Source organism: Jaculus jaculus, chromosome 3, assembly GCF_020740685.1.
Source record: "Jaculus jaculus isolate mJacJac1 chromosome 3, mJacJac1.mat.Y.cur, whole genome shotgun sequence".
NCBI lineage: Eukaryota > Metazoa > Chordata > Mammalia > Rodentia > Dipodidae > Jaculus > Jaculus jaculus.
In genome coordinates this window covers 183,696,112-183,722,565 of record NC_059104.1, presented here as the reverse complement: position 1 = coordinate 183,722,565, position 26,454 = coordinate 183,696,112, and the positions used below count along the sequence as shown (strand labels likewise).

The 26,454-nt window shown below is 46.0% G+C and overlaps 3 protein-coding genes and 1 non-coding gene across 4 annotated transcripts in view; 3 read left to right on the top strand and 1 right to left on the bottom strand.

Moving 5' to 3' along the window:
* The window catches only part of Pik3c2a (phosphatidylinositol-4-phosphate 3-kinase catalytic subunit type 2 alpha), a 127,832-nt gene extending 119,971 nt beyond the window's left edge, over positions 1-7,861 (top strand). The window contains exon 33 of the mRNA XM_045144953.1: positions 5,039-7,861. Within this exon, the coding sequence (XP_045000888.1) occupies positions 5,039-5,221 (183 nt within the window). The 3' untranslated portion in view covers positions 5,222-7,861. The remainder of the gene's footprint in view (positions 1-5,038) is intronic.
* A 3,723-nt stretch (positions 7,862-11,584) lies between these two features.
* Rps13 (ribosomal protein S13) lies at positions 11,585-14,349 on the top strand. The gene is made up of 6 exons (XM_004650834.3): positions 11,585-11,689; positions 11,775-11,823; positions 11,924-12,002; positions 12,970-13,139; positions 13,684-13,784; positions 14,275-14,349. The coding sequence occupies exons 1-6, from the start codon at positions 11,667-11,669 to the stop codon at positions 14,306-14,308; spliced, it is 456 nt and encodes a 151-aa protein (XP_004650891.1). The 5' UTR covers positions 11,585-11,666; the 3' UTR covers positions 14,309-14,349.
* On the top strand, positions 12,750-12,840 carry LOC123459604. The gene has a single exon (XR_006636363.1). It is a non-coding gene; the product is annotated as a small nucleolar RNA SNORD14 (small nucleolar RNA).
* Positions 14,350-23,614: 9,265 nt separating the features above from the next.
* Positions 23,615-25,150, bottom strand: LOC101611437 (axin-1-like). The gene is made up of 2 exons (XM_045146143.1): positions 25,145-25,150; positions 23,615-24,880 (listed from the first exon to the last, which is right to left on the bottom strand). Exons 1-2 carry the CDS (start codon positions 25,148-25,150, stop codon positions 23,615-23,617), a joined length of 1,272 nt encoding a protein of 423 aa, XP_045002078.1.
* Between the last annotated feature and the right edge of the window lie 1,304 nt (positions 25,151-26,454).

Genomic DNA, 26,454 nt, shown 5'->3' with positions numbered 1-26,454 from the left:
GCAGCAAGAGACCCTGACACATCCTTCACTGAATCATGCTCATTTGTATATGCCCATATGTGCATGTACACATGTACACTTGCATATATGTATTTGGAAATAAATAAATCACCCCAAAAAAGGCTACGAAGAGCAGCATGGTGGGTGGCCATTGAATTGGAATTTACTAGGGAGTAGGCCAACAGCTCTGAGTCAACTTCTGAGTCAACCAAGTGGGGGGAAAGACAGTAAGAGCCATAATTCAATTACTCTTCCAAGGTGTGAACCTTCCCTACAGTGTTCTCAGAAGGGATTGTCCAGTTACTCTTCCAGGCCATCTAGTTTATCTTACGTAGCTCTCACTCTTAGTGATTTTGTTTGTTTGAGGGGCAAGGCATTGAATCTGTGACCTTATACATGTTAAACTTCTGTTAGGCTACCCTGACATACACACCTAGCCCCTTAGATGAGGTTGTGTTTTCCCTGAGGTAGGGTCTCGCTCTAGTTGAGATTGATCTGGAACTCACTATGTAGTGAATTCTGACCTCTGCCTCCCGAGTGCTGGGATTAAAAGTGTATGCCACCATGCCCAGCACCCTTAGGTTAGTTTTGACTCTTTGCAGTTAAGTTTGAGGTCTCAGTTGCACCTCTTTTTTGGAAACAGGGTCTCCCAGGCTGACCTGGTACTTACTGTGTAGCCTAGACTAACTTTAAACTCACTGCAATTATTGCTCCCCCCTCATGCTCCTGAGTGCTGGAATTTAAGGTGTGTGCCATCACACCCAGCATCATTTATACCTCTCGAAGTTACCCTTTCTTGCAGTCAGGTTCACCTTGCTGACAAAAACACCCGACCAAGAGCAGCTTGTGGGGTAAAAAAAGGGTTTATTTTGGCTTACAGGCTTGAAAGAAGCTCCATGATGGCAGGGGAAAATGAAGACATGAGCAGAGGGCGGACATCACCTCATAAGCCCATCCCCAACAATACACTACCTCCAGGAAGGTTTAATTCGCAAATTGCCATCAGTGGGGACGTGGCATTCAGGACATCCAAGTTTATGGGAGACACTTGAATCAAACCACCACACCCTTATATTCCTTCTATATGGTAGCCTGTCAGATTATTGAAATTCAAGTGTCCTTATTATGCAAACGTTTTCAAAACTTTTCTGCTGAGCATGGTGGCGCATGACTTTAATTCCAAGCACTCAGGACAGAGGTAGGAGGATTGCCATGAATTCAAGGGTACCCTGAGAGTACATAGTGAATTCTAGGTCAGCCTGGGCTAGAGCAAAATCCTACCTTGAAAAACATATAAGAATAATAATAAATTTTTATCTCTCTCAGTAACTCTAGTAAAATGAGAGCATTCCGATCTGAATTAAGGGATAGGTGGCTCAGTGCATAAAGCACTTCCTGCACATGACTAAGTACTTGAGCTCTGATCCCCCTAACAAGTGATTACTTTAGCCGAGCATGGTGGTGCACGCCTTTAATCCCAGCACTTGGGAGGCAGAGGTAGTAGGATCACTGTGAGTTCAAGGCCACCCTGAGACTACATAGAGAATTCCAGGTCAGCCTGAGCTAAAGTGAGAGAGAACCTACCTTGAAAAACCAAAGGAAAAAAAAAAAAAAGAAAGAAAATGAAAGGCAAGTGGGAGTCTCTGTAGCTGTAGTCAGACAGGGAGGAGAAGTAGATGAAAGAAAGCTTCTCAGAACAGGTGAAGGTTCTGGAAAAACACATTGCAGACAGAATGATAATGTGAGGTGCAACAGCTCAGCACTGTTGCTGTGCTGTACAATCCACTTCACTGTGGAGGTGTAGCCAGTTACAAAGAATTGTTAACCGGGTGTGGTGGCACACGCCTTTAATCCCAGCACTCGGGAGGCAGAGGTAGGCAGATCGCCATGAGTTCGAGGCCACCCTGAGACTCCATAGTGAATTCCAGGTCAGCATGGGCTAGAGTGAGACCCTACCTCGAAAAACCAAAAAATAACAATAAAAAAATAAAACCTAGCTACAGATGATTGGGCTTATGCGTGAGAAGGAAAATACTTAGTAGCAGAGGCCAGTAATTTAAACAGGAGATATAAAGGGAAGAGAAAGGGAGGGAGGAGGGTACTTAATAGGTTGATATTGTATATATGTAAGTACAATGATTGAGATGGGGAGGTAATGTGATGGAGAATGGAATTTCAAAGGGGAAAGTGTCTGGGGGGAGGGAGGGAATTACCATGGGATATTTTTTTATAATCTTGGAAAATGTTAATAAAAATTAAAAAAAAAATTTAAAATAAAATAAAAATAAGGTGTGAGCCACCATGCCCAGCAAAAATTTTTTTATTATTGATAATTTCCATAATTAGGAATAGTAAACCATGATAATTCCCTCCACACTCCATCATATCCCCTCTCCATCCATCATTCTCTTTTATTTTTATTATATTTTATTTACTTATTTGAAAGAGGGGTTAGATAAAGAGAATGGGCATACCCAGGGCCTCCAGCCACTGCAAATGAGCTCTAGACGTATGTACTACCTTGTGTGTCGGGCTTACATGGGTCCTGGGGATGAACCTGGGTCCTTTGGCTTTGCAGGCAAGTGCCTTAACCACTAAGCCATCTCTCCAGCCCCCCTCCCCCTCTTCCCCCATGGTAGGGTCTCACTCTAGCTCAGGCTGTCCTGGAAATTTTTTTTATTTAATTTAATTTTATTTTTTCTCAATTTTTTAAAAATTTTTTTATTTATTTATCTGAGAGCAACAGACACAGAGAGATAGATAGAGAGAGAGAGAATGGGCGCGCCAGGGCTTCCAGCCTCTGCAAACGAACTCCAGACGCGTGCGCCCCCTTGTGCATCTGGCTAACGTGGGACCTGGGGAACCGAGCCTCGAACCGGGGTCCTTAGGCTTCACAGGCAAGCGCTTAACCACTAAGCCATCTCTCCAGCCCATTTTTTCTCAATTTTTTAAAGCATTTTCCATGATTATAAAAAATATTCCATGGTAGTACACTTCCTCCCCCCCTTTTCCCCTTTGAAATTCCATTCTCCATCATATCCCCTCCCCATCTCAATCAGTCTCTCTTTTATTTTGATGTCATGATCTTTCCCTCCTCTTATGATGGTCTTGTGTAGGTGGTGTCAGGCACTGTGAGGTCATGGATATCCAGGCCATTTTATGTCTGGAGAGAGCACGTTGTAAGGAGTTCCTACCCTTCCTTTGGCTTTTACATTCTTTCCACCACCTTTTCCGCATTAGACTCTGAGCTTTGGAAGGTGTGGTCGAGATGTTACTTGGTACTCGAGTCACTTCTTTCCAGCACCATGATACCTTCTGAATTGTCCCAAGGTCACTGCCATCTGAAAAGAGAAGATTCTCTACCCAAAGTGAGAGTAACATGAATATAAGGGTATGAACATTAACCGAAGTGCGTACTGGGCAGTTTGATAAGCATAGTATATACACTTATCCAGATATCAGCAGATGTTACACCCCTAGGGCTCATGACTACCCCTATTTTAAGTTTTCAGTATCAGGGATGTATTCCCTCCCTTGGAGCGGGCCTCTAGTCCAATTGTAGAGGAGTTGGTTTCCACCATGACAGACGCGCCACTATTGCACCCGTTGGCTCATTTGGCCTGGCTGGCAAATTATAAGGCTTGCAGTGTCCACTGTTGAGTATCTTCACTGGTGTTATCTCTTTCTCCCATTGAACTACATGTAGAATGGCTTCTTCCAGCTATCTGTCAGCTGGTCTACAAGGAGGAGGTTATCAGCTCAGTTCCAGCAGGATTTCTCAGTGGCCTTGCAGCCCAAGTATGTGGAGTCTTCAGCAATAGGGTCTTACCATCTATTCCTGGTGGGAAACCAAGGGCCTCAGCAATGGCCTATAATGTTTTGGGGGCATCAGATACCTCCCTGGCCAACAACTCACTGGAAGGTATCCCATCCCTGGCACTGAAAATGTTCTAGCAACAATCTACAGCTCCTGAGTGTTCCATTGTCCAAAACTGAAGGATTCCATTTGATTTATTTATATCCTCTTAGATTTTGATTAGCCCTCCCTCCACCTTTCCTTTACTCAATCTCCTCCCCTGACCTCACTTGGGGCCTTTTCACCCCCATTAATCTATTCTTCTACTTAAATATATACAACACCAACCTATTAAGTACACTCCTCCCTTCCTTTCTCTTCCCTTTGTATCTCTTTTTTTAGCTTACTTGCCTCTGCTACTGAGTATTTTCCTTCTCACACAGAAGCCCAATCGTCTGTAGCTAGGATCCACATATGAGGGAGAACATGCGGCGCTTGGCTTTCTGGGCCTGGGTTACCTCACTTAGTATAATCCTTCCTAGATCCAACCATTTTTCTGCAAATGTTGTCCTGGACTTCTTTATGTAGTCTCAGAATGGCCTATTATGTGTCTGGAAGAGTACATTGTAAGGAGTTCTACCCTTCTTTTGGCTCTTACGTTCTTCCTGCCACCTCTTCCACAGTGGACCCTGAGACTTGAAGGATATGATAGAGATGTCAAAACATGTTTCTGATATAACTGAGTGAAAGTCTATCTAAGCAGTGCCTTCCAATCAATGTGTCACTCTTTGTCCAATAGTCTCCCTGAAAATATTCCAAGAATCCAAAGGACAAGCTTGATAGTTTTTTTAAAAATATATATTTATTTGCAAGCCAGGTGTGGTGGTGCACGCCTTTAATCCCAGCACTCATGAGGCAGAGGTAGGAGGACCACCGTGAGTTCGAGGCCACCCTGAGACTACAGAGTGAATTCCAGGTCAGCCTGGACCAGAGTGAGACCCTACTTCGGAAAGAAAAAAAAAATTATTTTCAAGCAGAGAGAGAATGAGTGTACCAGGGCCTCCCACCACTGTGAATGAACTCCAGATGCATGCAACACCTTGTGCATTTGGCTTTACGTAGGTACTGGGGAATCAAACCTAGATTCTTTGGCTTTGCAGGCATGTGCCTTAACCATTAAGCCATCTCTCCAGCCCAGTTTTATAATTTTTAACATGCTGTTTGTTTTTTCCTTCGCTCTAGCTTGTGTATAGTGGATACAGCAAAGAAACCTTGAGGCAGAGAGAACTTCAGCTGAGTGTACTCAGTGCAGAATCTCTACGGGAGAATTTCTTCTTGGGTGGAATAACCCTGCCTTTGAAGGATTTCAACTTGAGCAAAGAGACAGTTAAGTGGTATCAGCTGACGGCAGCAACATACCTGTAAACTGACTTTGGAAGAAGTTATAAATGAGTACACGTGTGCACACACGTGTGAACTTTATTTTTTATATTTGGCAGAAATTATAAACTTGATGCATTTCAGCACCTCTGTTGGACCAACAGTCACATAATTAACTTTTATAAATTTTGGAAAGCCATTGCTATTTTAAAATCATTATGTTGGATACTACAAATCCTAAACTTTGTGTGTGTGTGTGTGTATGTGTGTGTTTCCTGATAAAGACTTTGACACAATGCTGTGTCATTTTGACCACCTCTTTTGCAGTGTGCACACAGACACAGCACATCTGTTTTCCCATTACCCACTCTCACAGCCTTGACCACTGTGCACGCTCACAAACACCAAAGCAAAGGAAAGTTGCGGTTGTTAACCACAGAGTGCAGCTGCTATTCAGTGGGCTGAAAAGCAAAGCACAATACATAGAGAATTATGTTAGGAACTACTAAGTAGTTTACAGAAGTAGGGAAAAACAGTACTGTTTTTATTCATTGTTAAATAAGTGCCAATCACTGAGGCTGTAAATAATGGTGCCTTACTTAACTTTATATGCTACCTTGGCACTTGATGTCTCACTTTTTATCCTGACTTGATAAAGTAGTTTTCACTCTCTTTAAGCTTACTAAGGACAAAAAAATTGTGTATTTACTAGTTTTCCACAAAATATAATTGTTCTCTACTTGTGATGTATGATTTAGTTGTTTTAACTGTTAAACCATTTATTTAAGGTTTTGTTGCCCAGAAACTGAATGAGATTCATTGATGTAGTTGTATGACGAATTCTATCATTCCATTATAATTCTACATTTATGTCCAGGGGTTGTGAACTGAAGTTGGAATTTCACCTTCATGTATTTATGTTTATTAAATTAAAACTTACTAAACAAGTGAAATTGTTCACCCCTGAGCCCATTCCTGTTTAGTAAGAACTCCACGAGTTGGGCAAACTCTTCCCAACAGGCCCAGGTTGAGGATTCTAAGGTCCAGACTAAATGTTAACAGAGACATTTATGAAAGTTGTCATGTAAACTATCTTATATTTGTAAACATTGTACATTCACACGAAATAATTATTTTCTATAATACAATGAAATTCAGAATTATAAGGAGAGGTTTGAAATTATTATGCAGTAACAAGATTCATATTTATTAGTTGCTCATTCAATTTCAGACATAAGTTTGTTTCATTTTGGTAAACATGTATATATAATAAGGTTCATGGTTAGAATAGAAATTCAAATACTTTTAAAGTGGTAAGAGAGGTGTAGCAGTTTGTTATGAGAAACCCGACAAAATATTTAATGAAGCAACAAGAAAGGACAATCTTGAATTGAGTTGCTCAGAGTAAAGTTTTCTTGAGCTGTGCAAAATGTTCAACAAAACTTAGGATACTTTCAGAGCTGAATTTAAAAATTAAGAATATATCATGGGATAGTTTATAAAAATAAAACTTGAAACTTTTGGTGCCTAACATTAATGGTCCATTTGTAGGGAAACTGAATATGATATATGAATGTCTTTTTTTAATGTTGAAATGTGTTGTCTACTTGTTAAGCTAATTAAGATGCAGATCAAAGCACCAGTTTGCTTTTTCCACAATTAGCATATCCTTAAATTGTATAAGTAGCTTTGCAAATGTAAAGTAGCACTAGAAATTTCCACTTTTGAGATCTAATTCCATTCCATGAGTTCTGTAGCCACTGTCTAAATATATATATGTATTTTTTAAACAAGAGCATTGTTAATTGGACTCAACACAGACTGTTTCTTGCAGTCTGCTATACAAATACTTGTCGTTTAGCACAAATGGTAGAAAATACAGTGTTACCTTCTTTGCCATCTAAATCCACATTTAAAGTGTATATTATTAAATCTGTACAGTTAACGAAAGGTAATGGTTTATTTTAATTTAATTCATTTTGTGCCTTCTTTGAACATCTATTTTAATATAAATTAGTCCTTTGTGAAATGCTAATCTTCAGCCCATACCAAAAAAATAGCAGTAGGGGAGGGAGAGTAGCCACTTTGCACTACTATTATGATCAATTCTAAATCAGTTGTTTTTTTTTAAAAAAAAAAATTTTAACATTTACCTTAAACGAAATCTGGAAAACTGGACCACACACTGTTATTACAGTGTTGCATACCTGCCTGCACTGAGTCCCACACCAGAACTTGTCAGTTTTCCGCCTTCCCCACTGAGGACGCCAGCAGCAGACTGGCCTGGTGCTGTCCCCATAGAGTCGTGTGCCTGCACTGACTTCAGTGTTCCGCGAGGCATGCGTGACCTGTGAGGAAGTATTCCTCTGTTTCCTATCAGTTATACAGAAAGTTCAGAATCTTGCCTTAAATTGTTTATTCTTTCTAGCACTCATGAACTGTAGCATTCACTCTTGCTAAACATCAGATCAAAAATCCCTGAAGCCCACTATTATAAGCCGTGGATTTACTCACATGCTTTTCACTCACAGTGCAAATATGAACATGACTAGTGTCATCTAGAAGAACCAAATGAAGATGTAGAATATTTTATTAATACTTTGAATATATTCAGTGGGTTGAATGTGACTTCATAACTGTACTCTGATATTAAGATATTTCTGGAATAAAGGCATTTAGCAGTCATTTCTTGTTGATATTATGTTTGGTTTCAGACTTTGATATGATCTCATAGTTGTTGTTATTTACACCTCACACAGAATTTTATTAAATTCAGTCGTCATGGATTTCAGACCTGGCCTGTTGATTTCTCTAAAATGTTTTAATGTAATAGAGACATTACAGACATACACACTATACTGGGTATTGACAACCTAGGGCCTCATTTTTTTTTTTTTAAGATTTTTATTTATTTGAGACAGAGGTGGAGGGGAGAGAGAGTGATAATGGGCGCACCAGGGTCTTTAGCCACTGCAGATGAACTCCAGACGCATGTGCCACCATGTGCATCTGGCTTATGTGGGACCTGGAGAATCGAACCTGGATCTTTAGGCCTCGCAGCAAGCGCCTTAATCACTAAACCATTCCTCCAGCCCAGGGCCTCATTTTTTGAAATCTGAAACAGGTCTCACTGGATTGTCCAGACTCTCCTTGAGTTAATTCTATAATGCAGATAAGCCTTGACCTTGTGATCCTCCTGCCTCAGCCTCCCCAGTAGCTGGGATTATAGTTATGTGCCAGCAGGTTCAGCTGAGTATGACTTTGGAATGTTTCTTTTCTTTTTTTTTCAAAGTAGGGTCTCATTCTAGCCCAGGCTAATCTGGAATTAACTCTATAGTCTCAGGCTGGCCTCAAACACAGCGATCCTCCTCCCACTGTCTCCTGCGTGTGGGGATTAAAGGTGTGCGCCATCATGCCTAGCTTTTCCTTAATTATTGACAGAGAGGGAGGGAACAGGCATGCAGGGTTTCCTGCCATTGCAAACGAACTCCAAACCTGGGTCCTTAGGCTTTGCATGCAAGTGCCTTAACCACTAAGCCATCTCTCCAGCCCAGTTTCCCTTAATTTTTACAAAGTGTGTGTGTGTGTGTGTGTGTGTGTGTGTGTGTGTGTGTGTGTGTTCCTCACGGGTCATGCATGCCTCGCGGAACACTGAGGTCAGTGCACGCACACACACGTGTGCATGTTGTCCGCTCTTCCACCTTTGAGACACAGTTTTGCCACTGCAAACCACCAGTCTAGCTGGTCTTTCGGCTTTGGACTCTGCTGGCTCTGCCTCCCCTTGTAGACTTATTGGAATCACAGTTTATTTTGAAAAGATGCCACTTTGCATATGGTTTTATGTGGATGCTGGGGAGGAGCAAATTTGGGTTAGCAGGCTTTGTGAGCCATTTCCCCTGCCCCTAAGTGTGATTGTTTGAAGGTCTTTTTTGTTTGTTTGCTTGTCCCCCCTCACACACACCTCCAGGTAGGTCTCACACTTGCCCAGACTGACCTGGAATTCACTATGTATTCTCAGGGTGGCCTCGAACTCACTGTGACCCTCCTACCTCTGCCTCCCAACTGCTGGAATTAAAGATGTGCGCCACCATGTCTCATACCCAGCTTCTGAAGTCTTTTTTTTTTTTTAACTAACTTTTTTTTTTAAATTTTTTTAATTTTTTTATTTACTTATTTGAGAGCGACAGACACAGAGAGAAAGACAGATGGAGGGAGAGAGAGAGAGTGGGCGCGCCAGGGCTTCCAGCCTCTGAAAATGAACTCCAGACGCGTGCGCCCCCTTGTGCATCTGGCTAACGTGGGACCTGGGGAACCGAGCCTCGAACCGGGGTCCTTAGGCTTCACAGGCAAGCGCTTAACCACTAAGCCATCTCTCCAGCCCTCTGAAGTCTTTTTATGTTGGTCTCACCACTCACTGTTCCTGAGATGTGAAATGCTCTGTTGGTATGGTTCCTTGACCTTTAATCGTTTACTTAATAACGGGAGAGCACTAGCCACATACGAGACATGTATGTGTACAGAACTGAAATGTGACTTCTTAACTGCTAAACTGTATCTACAGTCCATAGCCTGGAGTCTTTTCTGTTTTTTTTTTTTTTGTTGTTGTTGTTTGTTTTTTTTTTGGGGGGGGGGGGAGGCAAACACCTTAACCGCTGAGTCATCTCTCCAGCCTTTTTGTTTTTGTTTTTTTTTTGAGGTAGTGTCTCGCTCTAGTCCAGGCTGACCTGGAATTCATTGTGTAGTTTCAGAGTGGCCTGAAACTCACGGCCACGCTCCTGAGTGCTGGGACTAAAGGCGTACACCACCACGCCTGCCCTCAGTACTTTCTCAGGTTGTGGCACAGTGAGATGTTTCTGGTTAGGTGAGAGGGCCCATGCCTGCAGTCCAAGACACCTGGGAGGCTGAGGCATGAGGACCCTTGAGCCCTGGAGTTCAGAGCCAGCCTGCTGAGAGCCTAAGGAATCAAACCCATAGTCCAGGCTCACCAGGCATTTCCCCAAGAAAACTGTTCCCTTTGTTGAGAAACCAAAATCTGGGTGATTGTTCCTTGCTGATGTTGCTGGCCAGCCACTCTCAGTGGACAGAGCTCTATACACACATCTGTAATTATTTCTATGCAAATTCACACCAGCATGCCAACTCCTATGCATCCACTTAAAGACAATCTTTCCTGACTCCACTTCCTGAGTAGCTGGGATTACAAATACTCCACTATGCACATCTTCAGTATCTCCAATTCCAGTTCGACACCATAGTAAGAAGCCTAGTTTTCATGGTACTTGCTCATTCATGATAGGACGGAGAAGATAATCATAGAGTAAAAGCATAAATTTGGTAATGATTCAAGTACATCATTGTTAGGAAAAGCAAGATTACCCTTACTGATGAACAGTTTTATTAAAGTTTCTAATGTTTGAAGGTCAAGTTACTCAGCTGGGTGTTCTATTATTTTTTTAGGTTGTTGGGGTTTTTTTGTTTGATTTTTTTTTTTTTTTTTCCAAGGTAGGGTCTCACTCTAGCTCAGGCTGACCTGGAATTCACTATGTAGTCTCAGGGTGGCCTCAAACTCACAGCGATCCTCCTACCTCTGCCTCCTGAGTACTGGGATTAAAGGCGTCCACCACCACGGCCGACTTGTATTTTAGGTTTTTAAAAAATATTTTGAGGGAAAGGGAGAACCTCCAGCCACCGCAAATGCACTCCAGATGCCTGTGCCACCTTGTGTATCTGGTTTACATGGATTCTGGGGAATTGAACCTGGGTCCTTTTGCTGGCAAGCACCTTAATGCTAGGCCCTCTCTCTAGCCGATTCCCCCCTCCTCGGTTTTTCAAGGTAGAGTCTCACTCTAGCCCAAGATGACCTGGAATTCACTATGTAGTCTCAGGTCTTCAATCTCACAGCCCTCTGCCTCCTGAGTACCGGGATTAAAGTGGAGCACCACCATATCAGGCAGTGTTTCTTGTTTTTGTTTCTCCTTAGGTAGGGTCTCACTTTAGCTCAAACTGACCCAGAACTCACTCTCTAGTTCCTGGCTGGCCTCCCAATTCATAGCAATCGGCCTACGTCTGCTTGATTAAAACGTGCGTCACCATGCCAAATGTTTTAGTAGTTTTATTCCCGAGGAGAATAAATGCCCAACGTATATGCCACTTTGTGCATCTGGTTTTATGTGAATGCTGGGAAAGTGAACCCAGGTGGTGATCACTCTCACGACCCGTGGACGAGCAAGGCGCTGGCTTGGAGACCAGGAGCTCTGGCCCGGCGCTTGGGAATGGCGTCACTTCCCATCCGCCGCGGGACGACCGCAGCCCGCGGGACCAGCGCGCCTGCGCGGAAACGCATTCCGGGATCTGCAGTCGCCCGCGGAGCCCCCGCCCCGCCCCCTGCGCGCCGCGGAGCGCAGGCGTGTGAGGTCACTTCCGGCGTGCGGAGCGGCTTCCTGCGGCGGCTGCCTCCTCGCCTTCTCTTTGCTGCCAGACCGCCGCCATCATGGGTCGCATGCACGCTCCCGGGTGAGCTCGCGGGCCGGGCCGGGCCGGGGCGGGAGGACGGGGTCCGGGCGGGCGCGGGCCTCACTGCCGCGGCTTCTCTCCGCAGGAAGGGCCTGTCCCAGTCGGCTCTGCCGTACCGCCGCAGCGTGCCCACGGTGAGTCCGGGGACGGGTCCCCGGGACGGGCGGGCGGGAGGGAGCCGGCACCCCAGCCAGCCCGTCCTCCACCTAACGCCGGTCTCTGCTCCTCGCGCAGTGGCTGAAGTTGACGTCGGACGACGTGAAGGAGCAGATTTACAAATTGGCCAAGAAGGGCCTGACTCCCTCGCAGATCGGTGAGTCCCGCGGCCCGTCTGCCCCCGTGCGACTGGCCAAGAAACGCAAATAAATGAGCTTTCTGCGCGCCTTGAATTCCGTTTGCCTCTCTCTCTTTCTCTCGTGTTTTTGAGAGAGAGAATGGGCGCGCCAGGGCCTCCAGCCACTGCAAAAGAACTCCAGATGCGTGCGCCCCCTTGTCCATCTGGCTTACGCGGGTCCTGGGAGAGTTGAACCGGATCGCTTGCAGGCAAGCGCCTTAACCACTAAGCCATCTTTCCAGCCCCTTTTTTCTTAGGTTTTTCGAGGTAGGGTTTCACTTTAGCTCAGGCTGACCTGGAATTCACTACGTGGTCTCAGGGCGATCATCCTGCCTCGGCCTCCCGAGTACTGGAATTAAAGGCGTGCGCCCAGCCGACATAGAATTATTATTATTTTGGCGTTTCTGCAATTACTGAGTGGAGCAGGATTGGCCGTTCAGAGTGGTTGACACTTCATCTCAGATGTGGGATTGACTTCAGCTACTGTGATTTTGTGCAAATGACAATTGCTGTTTCTTGCACGTGGTCCTGAGCCCTAGGAATAACTGATCCATTAAAGCCAAAAAAAGAACTGCTCCTCAGTGTAGTGTGCTGCAAGTATAATGCACAAAAGGAATATACCGTGGTATCAGCCAGTCAGAGCAGTTGCGGAATGTGAAGGGTGTAGGAGATGGGTGCCTTCTCAGAAACCGAGTCTGTACTTCGGTCAACTGTGTCCTAGCAAACTCACTGTGATGATGGTCTTCCAACATTCGCAGTTTCCACCAGAAGGGTTTTTCCTCTGTGTTGGGTAAACCTTCCTTGGATGTCTGAGTGAGCTTGCATGCTTTCATGATGCTTTTGGGGGGTCCTATCTTACAGGAAATAGAAAGTGGCTTGTTCTCTGAGCCTTGACATCACATGCTAGAGCTTGCTTGTGTTGGAACTAACAGTACTCCCTTTTCAGGTGTGATCCTGAGGGACTCACATGGCGTTGCACAAGTGCGCTTTGTGACAGGCAATAAAATCTTGCGAATCTTGAAGTCCAAAGGACTGGCTCCTGATCTTCCTGAGGACCTCTACCATCTAATCAAGAAAGCCGTTGCTGTTCGCAAGCATCTTGAGAGGAACAGAAAGGTGAGAGGGAGAACTTCTCTGCCTGGTACTGCATAGAGTGGCTTCTACTAACATTCCAGTAAACAAGATTCTTGCTGAACAATCTGAGCTAGCAGGCACAAGCCAGTGCAGTAGTTGCTTAAAAACGAAAGACCTGCACTTGCCTGCGAAGCCTAAGAACCCAAGTTCGATTCCCAGGACCCATGTACGCCAGATGCTCAAGGTGGTGCGTGCTTGTGCTTGTAGAGTTCCTTTACAGTGGCTGGGAAGACCTCCCAGCACTCGGGAGGCAGAGGTAGGATCGCCATGGTTTGAGGCCACTCTGAAACTACATTGTGAATTCCAGGTCAGCCTGAGCTAGAGTGAGACCCTCCCTCAAAAACCAAAAAGAAAGACCTGCCAGGAGAGTTTCTTTGATTTGTTTTTGTAGTTTTGTGAGCCATATCTGTTAAGTCTTATTCTAGAAGTCTTAAATTACCTGAAGGACTTAATCTAGCCATGTGAAATTTAGGCTGTGGCTCTGTTCTGAGGGGATTAATTTTTTTCCTCATTGTTTTGTTTTTAGGATAAGGATGCTAAGTTCCGGCTGATTCTGATAGAGAGCCGAATTCACAGATTGGCTCGTTACTATAAGACCAAGCGGGTGCTTCCTCCCAACTGGAAATAGTAAGTGTCTGCATCTGTTGTTGGTGGGAGGCAGCCAGAGAAGTGTGTGGCAAATGGCAGGTAGTGGTGGGCTCTGTGCTTACTTCTGTCTCAGCTCTGCCATTAGAGAGGAAAAGCAGCCTTACATAGGTGGGTAGTGGTCTAACAGGTGTGGCAGTGTTCACCTGAAACTTTCTTTAGAAAAGGCAGAGGGCCATAGTACACAGCTCTAAGGTTGAGAACCAGACCTTGAATATTTGTGTGAACTGCTCACTGTGGTGATTGATCTAAACACTTGCAGTTTCCACCAGAAAGGCTCTTCCTGTGTTGGCCAGCTCTTCCTTGGATGTCTGAGTGAGCGTGTTATGGTTGAGCACAGTGGGCTGGTTCTGGATTCTTCTCGGGCTGCTGTGCTGTGTGGCTGGGTTTACTTGAGCCTTTGTGGGGGGGGGTTCAGAACGGATGCTGAGGACCAGCATTAATCCAGTTTCTCCCCTTTTTTCCTTTGCAGTGAGTCATCCACAGCCTCTGCTCTAGTGGCATAAATTTATCTTGTGTACTCCAGCAATAAAATCTCTTGAAATAATTGGCATGTGATTTGTGTTTTCTTTCTCTGAAAAACAAGTATGTCAGTGATCTGTTTGTGTTACTGTCGGTAACTGGCTCCAGAGAGATCCTAGAGCTGTCATCCTCTTAGATAGCTCATTTTTTCCCTGGCTGTCAACGAGCTCAGCCGATTTGGGGAATAATCCTGAGCAAACACAGTTGTACTTGTTCAGCATGGACTAGCGGAAATGAATTTAGGTCCCTGGGCTGTGCAAGTTATACATGGGTTAAAGAAAGCTTAACTTGAGGGCTGGAACAATAGCTTAGCAGTCAAGGCACTTGCCTTCAAAGCCTAAGGACCTGGGTTTGATTCCCCAGGACCCACGTAAGCCAGATGCACAAGGGACACATGCATCTGGAGTTCCTTTGCAGTGGCTGGAGGCCCTGGCACACCCATTCTCTTATCTAAAAAAAAAAAAAGTAAAACCGTAGCTTGGGCTGGAGAGATGGCTCCATGGTTAAGGCACTTTCCCACAAAGTGAACAACCAGAGTTCACTTCCCTGGCACCCACATAAAGCCAGAAACACAAAGTGGTGCATGCACCTGGAGTTAGATTCCAGTGTCTAAAGACCCTGACCTGCCCATTCTTCATTCCTTCCATCCCTGCTTGTAAAATTTAAAAAAAAAAAAAATGCTTAACTCATCTGGGTACTAACCACTGTAATTTTTTTTTTTTGAGAGAGGGTCTCACTCTAGCCCAGCTGTACATTTTGTTTTCCGAGGTAAGGTTTCACTCTAGTTCAGGCTGACCTGGAATTTACTATATAGTCTTAGGCTGGCTTCAAAATCATGGTGATCCTCCTACCTCTGCCTCCCAAGTGCTGGATTAAAGGCGTGTGCTACCATGCCCAGCTCCCAACAAAATTTTATTTAATTCAGAAACGGGGTAGCCCAGGCTGATAGCCAACTCACAGTGATCCTATCTCAGGGTCCAGTTCTGAGATTAAAGGTGTATACCACCATGTCCTCTTTACTGATTTTGGTATACGAGAGGTATATTGCTTTAAAACTGCAAGTTTCAGACAACTGAAGTTAACTTCAAGTTATAAAACCTTTAAGTGGGAGAAGATGGCAGTGGCAGAAAAAAAAAAAGTCAGGATCTTGCTGGCTGCTGTAGCCTTTTTTTATTTTTTGGTTTCTTGAGGTAGGATCTTAATCTAGTCCAGGCTGACTTGAAATTCATTATGTAGTCTCAGGGTGGCCTCGAACTCACAGGAATCCTACCTCTGCCTCCCTAGTGTTGGGATTAAATTCACATGCTACCATGCCCAGCTTTAAGCCTTTTTTTTTTTTTTTTTTAACTTTTCCTGCCTCAGACTCCCAGTTGGGGTTACAGGTATCTACCAATGCCTGGCTCTAGTTAGTGTGTTTAATGTGTTTTTATTTGAGCTTTATCCTGTGCAGTAATCAACCAAAATAAAAACTGAACTAGCCTCATGTGTTCACTAGACTAGCTTTAGAAGTAATACTGACGGCTTGGCCACACGAACCCATAGAGTGGGCCTCTCCAGTACATCTCATGGACCCAGTGTCATGCCCTGTGCTGAGTGAGAGGCTCTTACTTTTGGGAATATTCCCGATCGTCGTCTGTAATCCAGTAGGATAACTGCTGGTGTTTTTTTTGAGGCAGACTCACTCTAGTTGAAGCTGAGCTAGAACTCACTGTAGCCCAGGTTAGCCTTGAACTATCTTACCCTGAGTGGAGTGCTATGATCAAAGGCATGAACCACCTTGAAAAGGTGCATTTTTTTTCTCTCCCCTCCCACCCACCCAAGGCAGGGTCTTGGTCTAGCCCAGGCTAACACAAACTCAGGGTAGTCCTACCTGAGTGCCGAGATTAAGAAGGATCACCACTGAGCCCCACACACCTGAGCACACATCTAACAAAAAGCATTTTACGAGACAATAGACCATCTTCCCCATTCAAGAAGGCGAGCCATCCATTTCTAAATAAAATGGGTTTTGTATTTATGTGCAAGCAGAGAGACAAAATGAGCCTCCAGCCCCTGCAAATGAACTCCAGGTGTATGTGCCACTTTATGCATGTGGTTTTATGTGGGTGCTGAAGAATGGAACTTGAGTGTTTTTTATTAGTTAGGGTCCCACTATAGCCTAGGTTGACCTGGAATTCACTATGCAGTCTCAGGCTGGCCTCAAACTCACAGTAATCCCTTAGCCCACCCCCACCCCCAATGCCGAGTGCTGGGAATTAGGGTCTTTCTTAGTCTCATGTTGGCCTCAACCCATAGGCATCCTCCTAGCTCTGCCTCCCAAGTGCTGAGATAAAGGTGTGTTCCGCCCTGCCTGGCTCTCCACCCCCTCCCCCCCCCTTGTGGAGAAGTACTTTTGAACTTTTGATTAAGCTTCTTACTTAGTCCCCAGCAGGGGACTCGACAGAACCAGGAGACTCCAGACTGCTGCACGGGAGTGCCAAAGCCAGCACCCTGCAAAGCTTCTACTAGGATAGCTCTATGTACAGACTTCATGGATTACACTGTACAGAGAAAAGCTTTGGCAACAACTTTTCCTTTATCAAATACAGAAAAGTGCCAAGCATGGTGATGCATACCTTTAATCCCAGCACTTTGGAGGCAGAGGTAGGAGGATTACCATGAGTTCAAGGCCACCCTGAGACTACAGAGTGAATTTCAGGTAAGCTTGGGCTAGAGTGAGACCCTACCTTGAAAAACCCAAAAACTACATATATACATATATCTATATATAAAGCATGGGTCAAGTGACAAGGTCAGACAATGTAGGAATGAGGCAGCTGTATACCGTCTTCTACCATCTTCTGCACAACATTGGGCCTATACTGTCTAATAGGAGGTGCTAGCCAGGCGTGGTGGCACACGCTTTTAATCCCAGCACTCAGGAGGCAGAGGTAGGAGGATCGCTGTGAGTATCTCTGCAGTTCGGCTGGAGGTAGACAGCTGAGTATGTCAGTGGCTCCTGTTGGCTGTGGCTCTCTAGACTGGAGGAGGTGTGCCACTGGGGGTGTGACTTGACTTGGCTGTTCTCTATTATGGATGTTACTGATGCACCATTTTTGGGTTCAGGAGGTCCCCTCCTTGAGATGTATGATTCTCAAGCTTCGGGTTCTGTTGCAGTCAGGTTTGCATTGCTGGTAGCAAATACCCACCAAGCACAGCTTGTCGGAGAAAAAGGTTTATTTTGGTTTAAAGACTCGAGGGTAAGCTTCATGATGGCAGGGGAAAGCAGTTGCATGAGCAGAGGGTGGACATCACCTCCTGGCCAACAACAGATGGACAATAGCAACAGGAGAGTGTGCCAAACACTGGCAAGAGGAAGCTGGCTATAACACCCATAAGCCCACCCCCAAAAATATGCTACCTCCAGGAGGATTCAATTCCCAAATTGCCATCAGCTAACTGAAACTGCCTAAAAGCAGCTAGCATTCTCCTATCTTCCTTCATTATGATGAAGTGAAGCAGGTTCCTCCGCCATGATAAAGCTTCACTTCAAAACTGGAAACTTGAGGGCTGGAGAGATGGCTTAGCAGTTAAGGCATTTGCCTGGAAAGCCTAAAGACCCTGGTTCAATTCCCCACAACCCACGTAAGCCAGATGCACGAGGTAGTGCATGCATCTGGAGTTCATTTGCAGTGGCTGAAGGTCCTGGCACACCATCCTCTTTCTCTCACTATTTGCCTCTTTCCCTCTCTTGCTCTCTCAAATAATAAATAAATTAAACTTAAAAATAAAAAACTGTAGCCGGGCGTGGTGGCGCATGCCTTTAATCCCAGCACTCAGGAGGCAGAGGTAGGAGGATCGCCGTGAGTTCGAGGACACCCTGAGACTACATAGTGAATTCCAGAATTCCAGGTCAGCCTGAACCAGAGTGAGACCCTACCTCGAAAAAACAAAACAAAAAAAAAATTAAAAAAAAATAAAAATAAAAAACTGTAGACTTGAGCCGGGTGTGGTGGTGCACGCCTTTAATCTGAGCACTTGGGAGACAGAGGTAGGATCATCATGAGTTTGAGGCTACCCTGAGACAACATAGTGAATTCCAGGTCAGCCTCGGCTAGTATGAGACTCTACATAGAGAAAAAAGGTGAGGGGGGAATATGGCATGGGTCTCTGGTCCTAATTAAGTCCAAACCCTGTCTCTTTTTTGTTGTTTTTCAAGGTAGGCAATCCTCCTACCTTTGCCTCTTGAGTGCTGGGATTAAAGGCATGCACCATCACGTCTGGCTCCAAACCCTATTTCTATGGCTTTGCTGGGCTCTGCCCACCCAACAATTTTCACAGGTTGGAATCTTGTGCCTACAGCTTTCCTGGCTGGAGCTACACAGTGATAACTCCCTAGTTGCAGGGTCTCCAAAGGCTTCTCCACTACCACAGCATTGCACCAAAGGTGTCTCTGGGGTGGCTCTACCCAGTGACAATGCTACTCAGGCTCCCAGGCTGTCTGCGATATCTTTCCAATCTAGATGTCGGCCTCTGTGGCCTCCCAGCTGTTAGGTACGTTATTCCGTATGACTAGAAAGGCTGAGCACTCCCACACAGGATTTCCTCAAGTTGGTGGCCCTAGACTATAAGCAGCAAGGCCCAGCCCATGTCTGAAAGACTCAGAACTGGGAAGCCAATTGTGTGCCATTAAGTATGAGTCCAAAGGCATGAAAACTCAGGCTACCATGGGTACAAGTTCTAGAGTCCAGGAAATTGGAGTAAGGGTGTCTGAGGATGGAAGAAGACCCTGCCAGTTCTAAGAATATAATCACCTTTTCTCGCTGGGCGTGGTGGCGCACACATTTAATCCCAGCACTCAGAAGAAAGAGGTAGGAGGATCACTGTGAGTTCAAGGCCATTCTGAGACTACATAGAGAATTCCAGGCCAGCCTGAGACCCTACCTCGAAAAACAGAAAAAAGAAAAGAAAAAAATATATATATATATATCACCTTTTCTCTCTCTCTTTTATTTATTTATTTTTATTTGAGAGAGAAACTAAGAAGAGAACACACAGAGAATAGGTGTGCCAGGGCCTCCAGCCACTGCCAATGAACTCCATATGCATGTGCCCCTTTGTGCATCTGGTTAACATAGGTCCTGGGGAATTGAACCTGGGTCCTTTGGTTTTGCGGGAAGTGACTTAACCAGTAAGCCATCTCCCCAGCCCACCTTTTCTCTCTTTGATCTTACCCAGCCCCCAAGCCCATTGTATTACCCACCCATATTAAGAGTATGTGGACCTAAACACCAGGTCCCTTCAGAAACATTTCACAAACATATCCAGAAATAACCTTCTGCCACTTCGCTAAACACCCCCTTAATCCGGTCAAAATGATACCCAATGTTCAAGATCCCAGCTCCTAGTGAGCTGGGACCAGAAGTAGAATTCTGTTGTTACCAGCATGGATGGCCTCTGCCTGAAGCTGGGGGAATCCCCATGACGTGCCATTCTTCTCCCAGGGCTGTGGGCTATGAGGTCGGCTTGCAGGGCTGAACCCATCCCGTTCTCCATTCAGACACCTGCTGGACCCCCGTCACGTGACTCCTGCCCCAAGAACTGCACGTGCCGAGTTAGCATTCCAGGTGCCAAAACAACACAGCGGGGAGCTAACTGTGCAGTGGGAAATGCTCCATTTGGTGCGTGTGACTTAGGGGGTACTGGGGAGTCAAACCTGGGTCCTGAGGCCCCGCAGGCAAGCACCTGAGCCATGCAGCCACCTCCCCAGCCCGGAGCTCCACTTTGGTGAGTGAGGAGCGTCTCCAGCGCTCACTGTCGGGATGGAGCCTCGCTTGAACAGGAGAAGCCGGGAGGCTGCCTGTCCACGTCCGCAGGGCCACCCAGGCCCCTGAGCCTTTGGAAAGGGCCTTGTCCCTTACGCCCAGGATCCAAAGACATCACTGAAAGACCCGGAGCCAGACGGGCGCCAGGACAGGCTGCAGTCAGGGGCCGGCTAGGCCCGCTTCGCCAAGGACCTGAGTATGCCAGACTTGCCCAGGCATGCCCAAGACTTGTCCTTTCTGCCTCTCTGCCGCAGCCAATCAAAAGAAGACAAGTACAGTTACTGTTTAAACCAACCAATCAGGTAACCGCCCCCTACTGTGTCGCGAGCACTCTCAAAGATGATTGGTTGAGAGGATTCCGCCCATGAAGGTCAATGATACGGAGACACTGGTATACTTGCAAAGGAGTTTACTGGGATGAAAGTCACACACAAGCAAGTCCAAACTATCACAACTAATATTATAGCTAATATAATATATAACCACATCATATTCATCACTACTAACACAAGAATATTTCTAACAAGTCTAACATGTATATGACCTGATAACGCAAGACTTGAGTTGCGATGTCTCTAATGCTTTACGACCTGGCAACGCGGGGTCCGAGCTGTGACTTTTTCTCTCGGTTCGCGGTGTTTCAAGCCGAGTCTTGATCGTTCGGACAGTGTGTCGGGCAGATGAATTCGGATCAGTAATGCGTCTCGCAGAGGTCTTGGTCCGGACTGCTGAGTAACCTTTCAGTCAGTCATAGTGTCGGGAAGACTGAGCCAACGGTTGCTGAGCAGCTGGGGGTTTTATACCTTCCACTACTTATCTAGAGCTCCACACACACACCTGCTAATCTCTACTATGTCACTGCACACAGCTTAGTCTTAGTTTTGCTTACAAGGTTTGACTTTGCATTTTTACTCTCACAACAAACTTGTTTATCCTAAACTGGCCCTGGACCATATGCTGGTCCTTACATGCTCATAACACTACTGCTTTGTTCAAATCCCTATAAAAACCCCGCCCTCCCGCGGCTCGGGGCTCTTGTATGGATCCAGTGTGCTGAAGAGTCCCAGCTTAAACCCGAAATGAAGCTTTGTCTTTGCATGCGTGTTTGGTTCTCCTTGGTGATCACTGGGAGCACCAAGAAATGGGCATAACAATCACCTTGCCGGGATGTGGTCTCCGCCCTTTTTCTGGGGTGAGAGACGACCCCAGCTCCTGCATCATTGGTCGATTCACACGGGCCCCAACATGGCAGGCTTGTCAAAGCTACCAACCAGTACAGCCACCAAGGACAACATGTATTATTATTATTATTATTGTTATTATTATTAATGAGGAAAGAGAATGGGTGCACTAGGGCCTCTAGCCAATGCAAACAAACTTCATATGCCTCCGCCAGTGTGTGCATCTGGGTTCAGGGAGTTGAACCTGGGTCTTTAGGTTTCACAAGCAATCACATTAACCACCAAACCATCTCTCCAGCTCTCTGTTTTTTGTTTTGTTTTGGTTTTTTTTTTGGGGGGGGTGGTTGTTGGCTTGATTTGGTTTTTCTTTCTTTTAAAGGCATGCGTCACCATGCCTGGTTTGCTTGCATGCTTGCTTTTCTTGTCTTTTTCGTTTTAAGTTTTTATTTATTTATTTGAGAGAGTCAGAGAGAGAAACAGACAGACAGAATGGGGGCACCAGGGCCTCCAGACACATGGGCCACCTTGTGCATCTGGTTTAGGTGGGTCCTGTGGAATCGACGTCTTTTGGCTTTGCAGGCAAACGTCTTCAAGGCTAAGCCATCTTTCCAGCCTTTGCTTTGGGTTTTCGAGATGGGGTCTCACTCTAGCTCAGGCTGACCTATAATTCCCTATGTTGTCTTAGGATGGCCTTGAACTCACAGTGATTCTCCTACCTCTGCTTCCCAAGTGCTGGGATAAAAGTTCACATGCTCGGCTCTCTTTGTTTTTTAATCCATTGAGTTAAATTAGGATTGCTTGCATGAGCATGGGTGGAAGGTTATTTACTATGGAATGGCCAATTTGCCAGTTAACACACCATTGATGTGCCTGACTCCGCCTCTCCCAGCTACTGTGGGAGTTCTGTAGTCTCTTGTATCCTTCCCCTACAGGTGGTGTAGTCTTTGTTTTGTTTTTCTCAAGGTAGGGTCTCACTCTAGCCCAGGCTGACCTATGCAGTCTCATGCTGGCCTTGAACTCACATTGATCGCCTGTCTCTGCCTCCTAAGTGCTGGGATTAAAGGTGTGCACTACCACTCCCACCTTATGGTAAAGTCTTGACAGGATCAACCTTGGGTAGGAAACCAGAGGCTGGGAGTTTCTGAAGTATATCAGCTCTGTTGTATCCAGATAAGTGTTTAGCAGCTCTTTATTTTATTTAGTTATTTGGGAGATAAAGAGAAAGAGAGAGCATAGGCACCTTAGGGCTGCAAACCAACTCCAGATACATGTACCACCTTGTACATCTGGTATTACGTGGGTACTGGGGAACCAAACCTGGATCCTTTGGCTTTGCAGGCAAGCGCCTTAACCACCGAGCCATCTCTCCAACCTCTCCTTTCATCCTCTTTACCCCTTCTTCTGCCAGGTACCCTGAGCCTCCTGAGTGCTGGGATTAAAGGCGGGCACCACTACGCCCGGTTACCCTTGACAATCTTGTCTGCTCCACATCTTTATTAACTATTGGCCAATGTAGTAAGAAACTTCTATGATGGAGGTGTCAAGCCGTGCTAGTCTGTGGGAACAAATATATATATATATATATATATATATATATATATATATATATATATATATATATTTATTTATTTATTTATTTATTTTTAGGTTCAAAAACTGTTTTATTTCATTATTCTCCAAGTACCTTTGAAAAGATAATTGTACAGATCATCACATGAATAATGGACTCGGGGCAGCCCCCTGCTGGTGCTGCCTGAGAAATGTACATATTTACATGGGCCCTTAGAAAGAAGGGACCTGCCCTGCCCTGCTGCGCTGCTGGCTGGAGACAGGCAAAGGGGCCTGAGGCTCTCGGCCACTGGGTTCACACAGTGGGAGGCAAGAGACATCTGTGTTGAAGGCACTCGGTGACATGTACAATTTACAGAGGCCCTACAGGGTCCCCTGGCTCCTGGGGCTGGATCCAATGAGGTACAGCAGATGGGCGTGTCCCAGAGGGAGGAGTGGACAGATTCAAGCCCAGGTGTAGTGTAGTGTCCTTGGGTTAGCCTGCATTTAGTGGCAGGGGCTGCTGGGAGTCATGAAGCGGCTCCTGGAATTGCTCCTGGGGGCAGGGGGAGAATGGGCATGGCTCCCTCTTCAAAAGAGACAGAAAAGCCTGTGTTTCCGCCAGACCCACAGGGATGGAGGTGTGGTAGGACACGTGGGCCTTTCCCAGAAAAAGCATGTGACAAAGTCCTGGGCTGTCCCCACACAGCAGGATCCTGAGCACAAGATGGTGCAGGTTGGGCATGGCACCCACTGCTCAATCCACCTTCTCCACTTTGCCGATGATCTTCTCCTCAAACACAGGAAGGATGGCATCGTCCTCTACCACTTCCTCAAACACTACTCCGCAGTCCATCTCGTCACTCACTTTCTTGAAGTAGTGTCTGTAGCTCCCCTTCTTGGTTAGCAGCTCCTTGAGCTGGCCCAGGGTAACTGCAAGGCCCCTCACCAGAGTTCGGTAGGGTATGGGCTCCCCACAGAAGTAGTAGGTCACAACGTTGCTGTCACATGGTGGGGCACTCCTGCCACCTCCCTTCCGCTGTGATTTTATCCTCTGCTTGGAGGGCAGCTTATTGGTTCTCTTTTCCTCCTCCTCCAGACGCCTACGGGCCTCCTCCAGCTGGGTCAAGGGGTTGGGGGCCGGGTTGGGTGGCATTGTGGGGTCTTGGATGAAGAGATGAGAAGGCTGGACAGAGTTCTGGAGCTGAGCGCTGACCCAGGGATGTACGGCTCCAGGATGCTCAATGGACAAGGGTCTAGAGCTCTTGTGGATCTGCTGCTTCCTGGTCCCCGAAGACCCATGGCCAGCCTTCTGGTGCCTGCTGATCTCTTTCTCGCCCTCAGCGATCCACTGCATGATCTTCTGGTTCTTTTTCACATCCTCCGTGGCACCTGGCACCTCAGCATTGGCATTCTTCCCAGAGTCAGCCTTCTTGGTGCTTCTTTTGGAGGACGCTCCAGCCTTACCACCAAAGGCCAAGTCCCCAGCATTAGGGGTGGCGCCTGTGCTCTCTGAATAGCCGCGAGGCTTGGTGTGGTTGTGGGGCTCAGAACCCCTGGAGAAGCTGCTCTGGACCCTGCGGGCAGCTTCAGCTTCCGTTTGCTCCTTGGGCCGACCTGTGCTATGGTGAACATGGTGGTGGACATGTCTATGGTGGTGCAGGCCAGCCACATCCAGCTTCAATCCTGACTTGGGCATATGCTTCCCATGTCCTGCTGTACTCCCCAAAACTGCTGTATTGGCCATGTGACCACTGTCAGGGGAGTGGTGGCCTGGCCCAGGTGACTGGCAGCCAGGTGTCCTCATGACCCGTTGTACATGCTCGTCTAGAATGCTCTCGGGATTCTTCTCATGGACATCCCGCAGCCCAGTGCAACTCATGTCCACGTAGCGGGGCGGGAAGTGATGCCAGGCTGGGGCAGAGGGCAGCTTGTGACTAGTTCCCAGGGGGCCAGAAGGCAATTCGCCATCCTCTCCTTCTTCCTCCATCCGTACACGCTTTAGCCGCTCCTCTAGCTTCTCCTCGGGGAACAAATATATTTAGAAGCCGTCTGACACCCGTCTGTGTAGCACAGCCACAGCAGCAGGTCCCCACAGAGCTTTCTGAGGCTGTGAATCCACCTGCTCTGGATAGCTCATGAATGCACACAGACATCAGTCTGCCTTTCTCTTGGCAGGTGTCGGCTCTTTGCCTTCTGGTGTACACAGTTTGTTCATGAATTCATTTTTGACGGATGTTTGATGGGTGCCACTCTTTGGTTATTTGAATAGTGCTTCTATAAACACCTGCATACCTGTACTGATTTGAGAACTGTTTCCAATTCTTTGGGCTATATACCTAGAAGTGGAATTGCTCTAAATAATATTTTCCTTCTCTTTGTTTTTCTTTTATTCCTTATTTATTTATTTGAGAGAGAGAGAGAAGGGGGGAAGAAAGAATGGGTATGCTACGGCCTCCAGCCACTGCAGATGAACTCCAGACGCATGCGGCCCCTTGTGCATCTGGCATACGTGGGTCCTGGAGAGTTGAACCTGGATACTTTAGCTTTGCAGGGAACCGACTTAACCACTAAGCCATCTCTCCAGCCCTTTCTCTCTCTCTTTCTTTCTTTGTTTTTTCTTTTTTCTTTTCTTTCTTTTCTTTTTTTTTTTTTTTGAGGTAGGGTTTTGCTTTAGTCCAGGCTGACCTTGAATTCACTATGTAGTGTCAGGGTGGACTCAAACTCATGTTGAGGTTGGGTCTCACTCTAGCACAGGCTGACCTAGAACTCTGTAGCCCTGGGCTGGTTGTGGAACTGATGGCCATTTTCCTACCTCAGCCCCTGTAGTGCTGGGATTAAAGGCATATGTGCCACGGTGTCCAGCCTACTATGGTCTTTATGGACCTTTCTGTTACATCTTCATAATTAGGCCATTGTTACAGTTAAATCAACATTCCATGTTGGCATTTCTATGACTTTTGTATACAAATATGCTGATGTAATTCTACATTTATATTTCTGTAAATACATATTGACACAAAATATGTTGTTAATTATCTCTCTTCCATCTGCTCAGTGATCTGAGTTCCTATATTTATTTAAATTTTTTGAAAATATATTTATTTGCAAGGAGAGAGAGAAAAGAAGAGAGGGAAGAGAGAGAATGGGTGCTCCAGGGTCTCCTCCAGCCACTGCAAATGAAGTCCAGATGCATGCATCACTTTGTGCATCTGGCTTTTACATGGTGTTGCAGTCCGGTTCACATTGCTGGTAGAAATCACCCAACCAAGAACAGCTTCTGGGAAAAAGAGATTTATTTTGGCTTACAGGCTTGAGGAGAAGCTCCACAATGGCAGGAGAAATTGACAGCATGAGCAGAGGGTGGACATCACCCCCTGGCCAACATAAGGTGGACAATAGCAACAGGAGAGTGTGCCAAACACTGGCAAGGGGAAACTGGCTATAATACCCATAAGCCCGCCCCCAACAATACACTCCCCCCAAGAGGCATTAATTCCCAAATCTCCATCAGGTGGGAACCTAGCATTCAGAACACCTGAGTTTATCGAACCACCACAGATGGGAATTGAACTGAGGCTGTCAGGCTTTGCACGC

Coding starts and splice junctions, on each gene's coding strand:
- Rps13 (XM_004650834.3), top strand. CDS start 11,667: ATGGGTCGCATGCACGCTCCCGG. Junction 11,824..11,923: donor ACCGCCGCAGCGTGCCCACG/GTGAGTCCGGGG, acceptor CTCCTCGCGCAG/TGGCTGAAGTTGACGTCGGA. Junction 13,140..13,683: donor ATCTTGAGAGGAACAGAAAG/GTGAGAGGGAGA, acceptor TTTTGTTTTTAG/GATAAGGATGCTAAGTTCCG.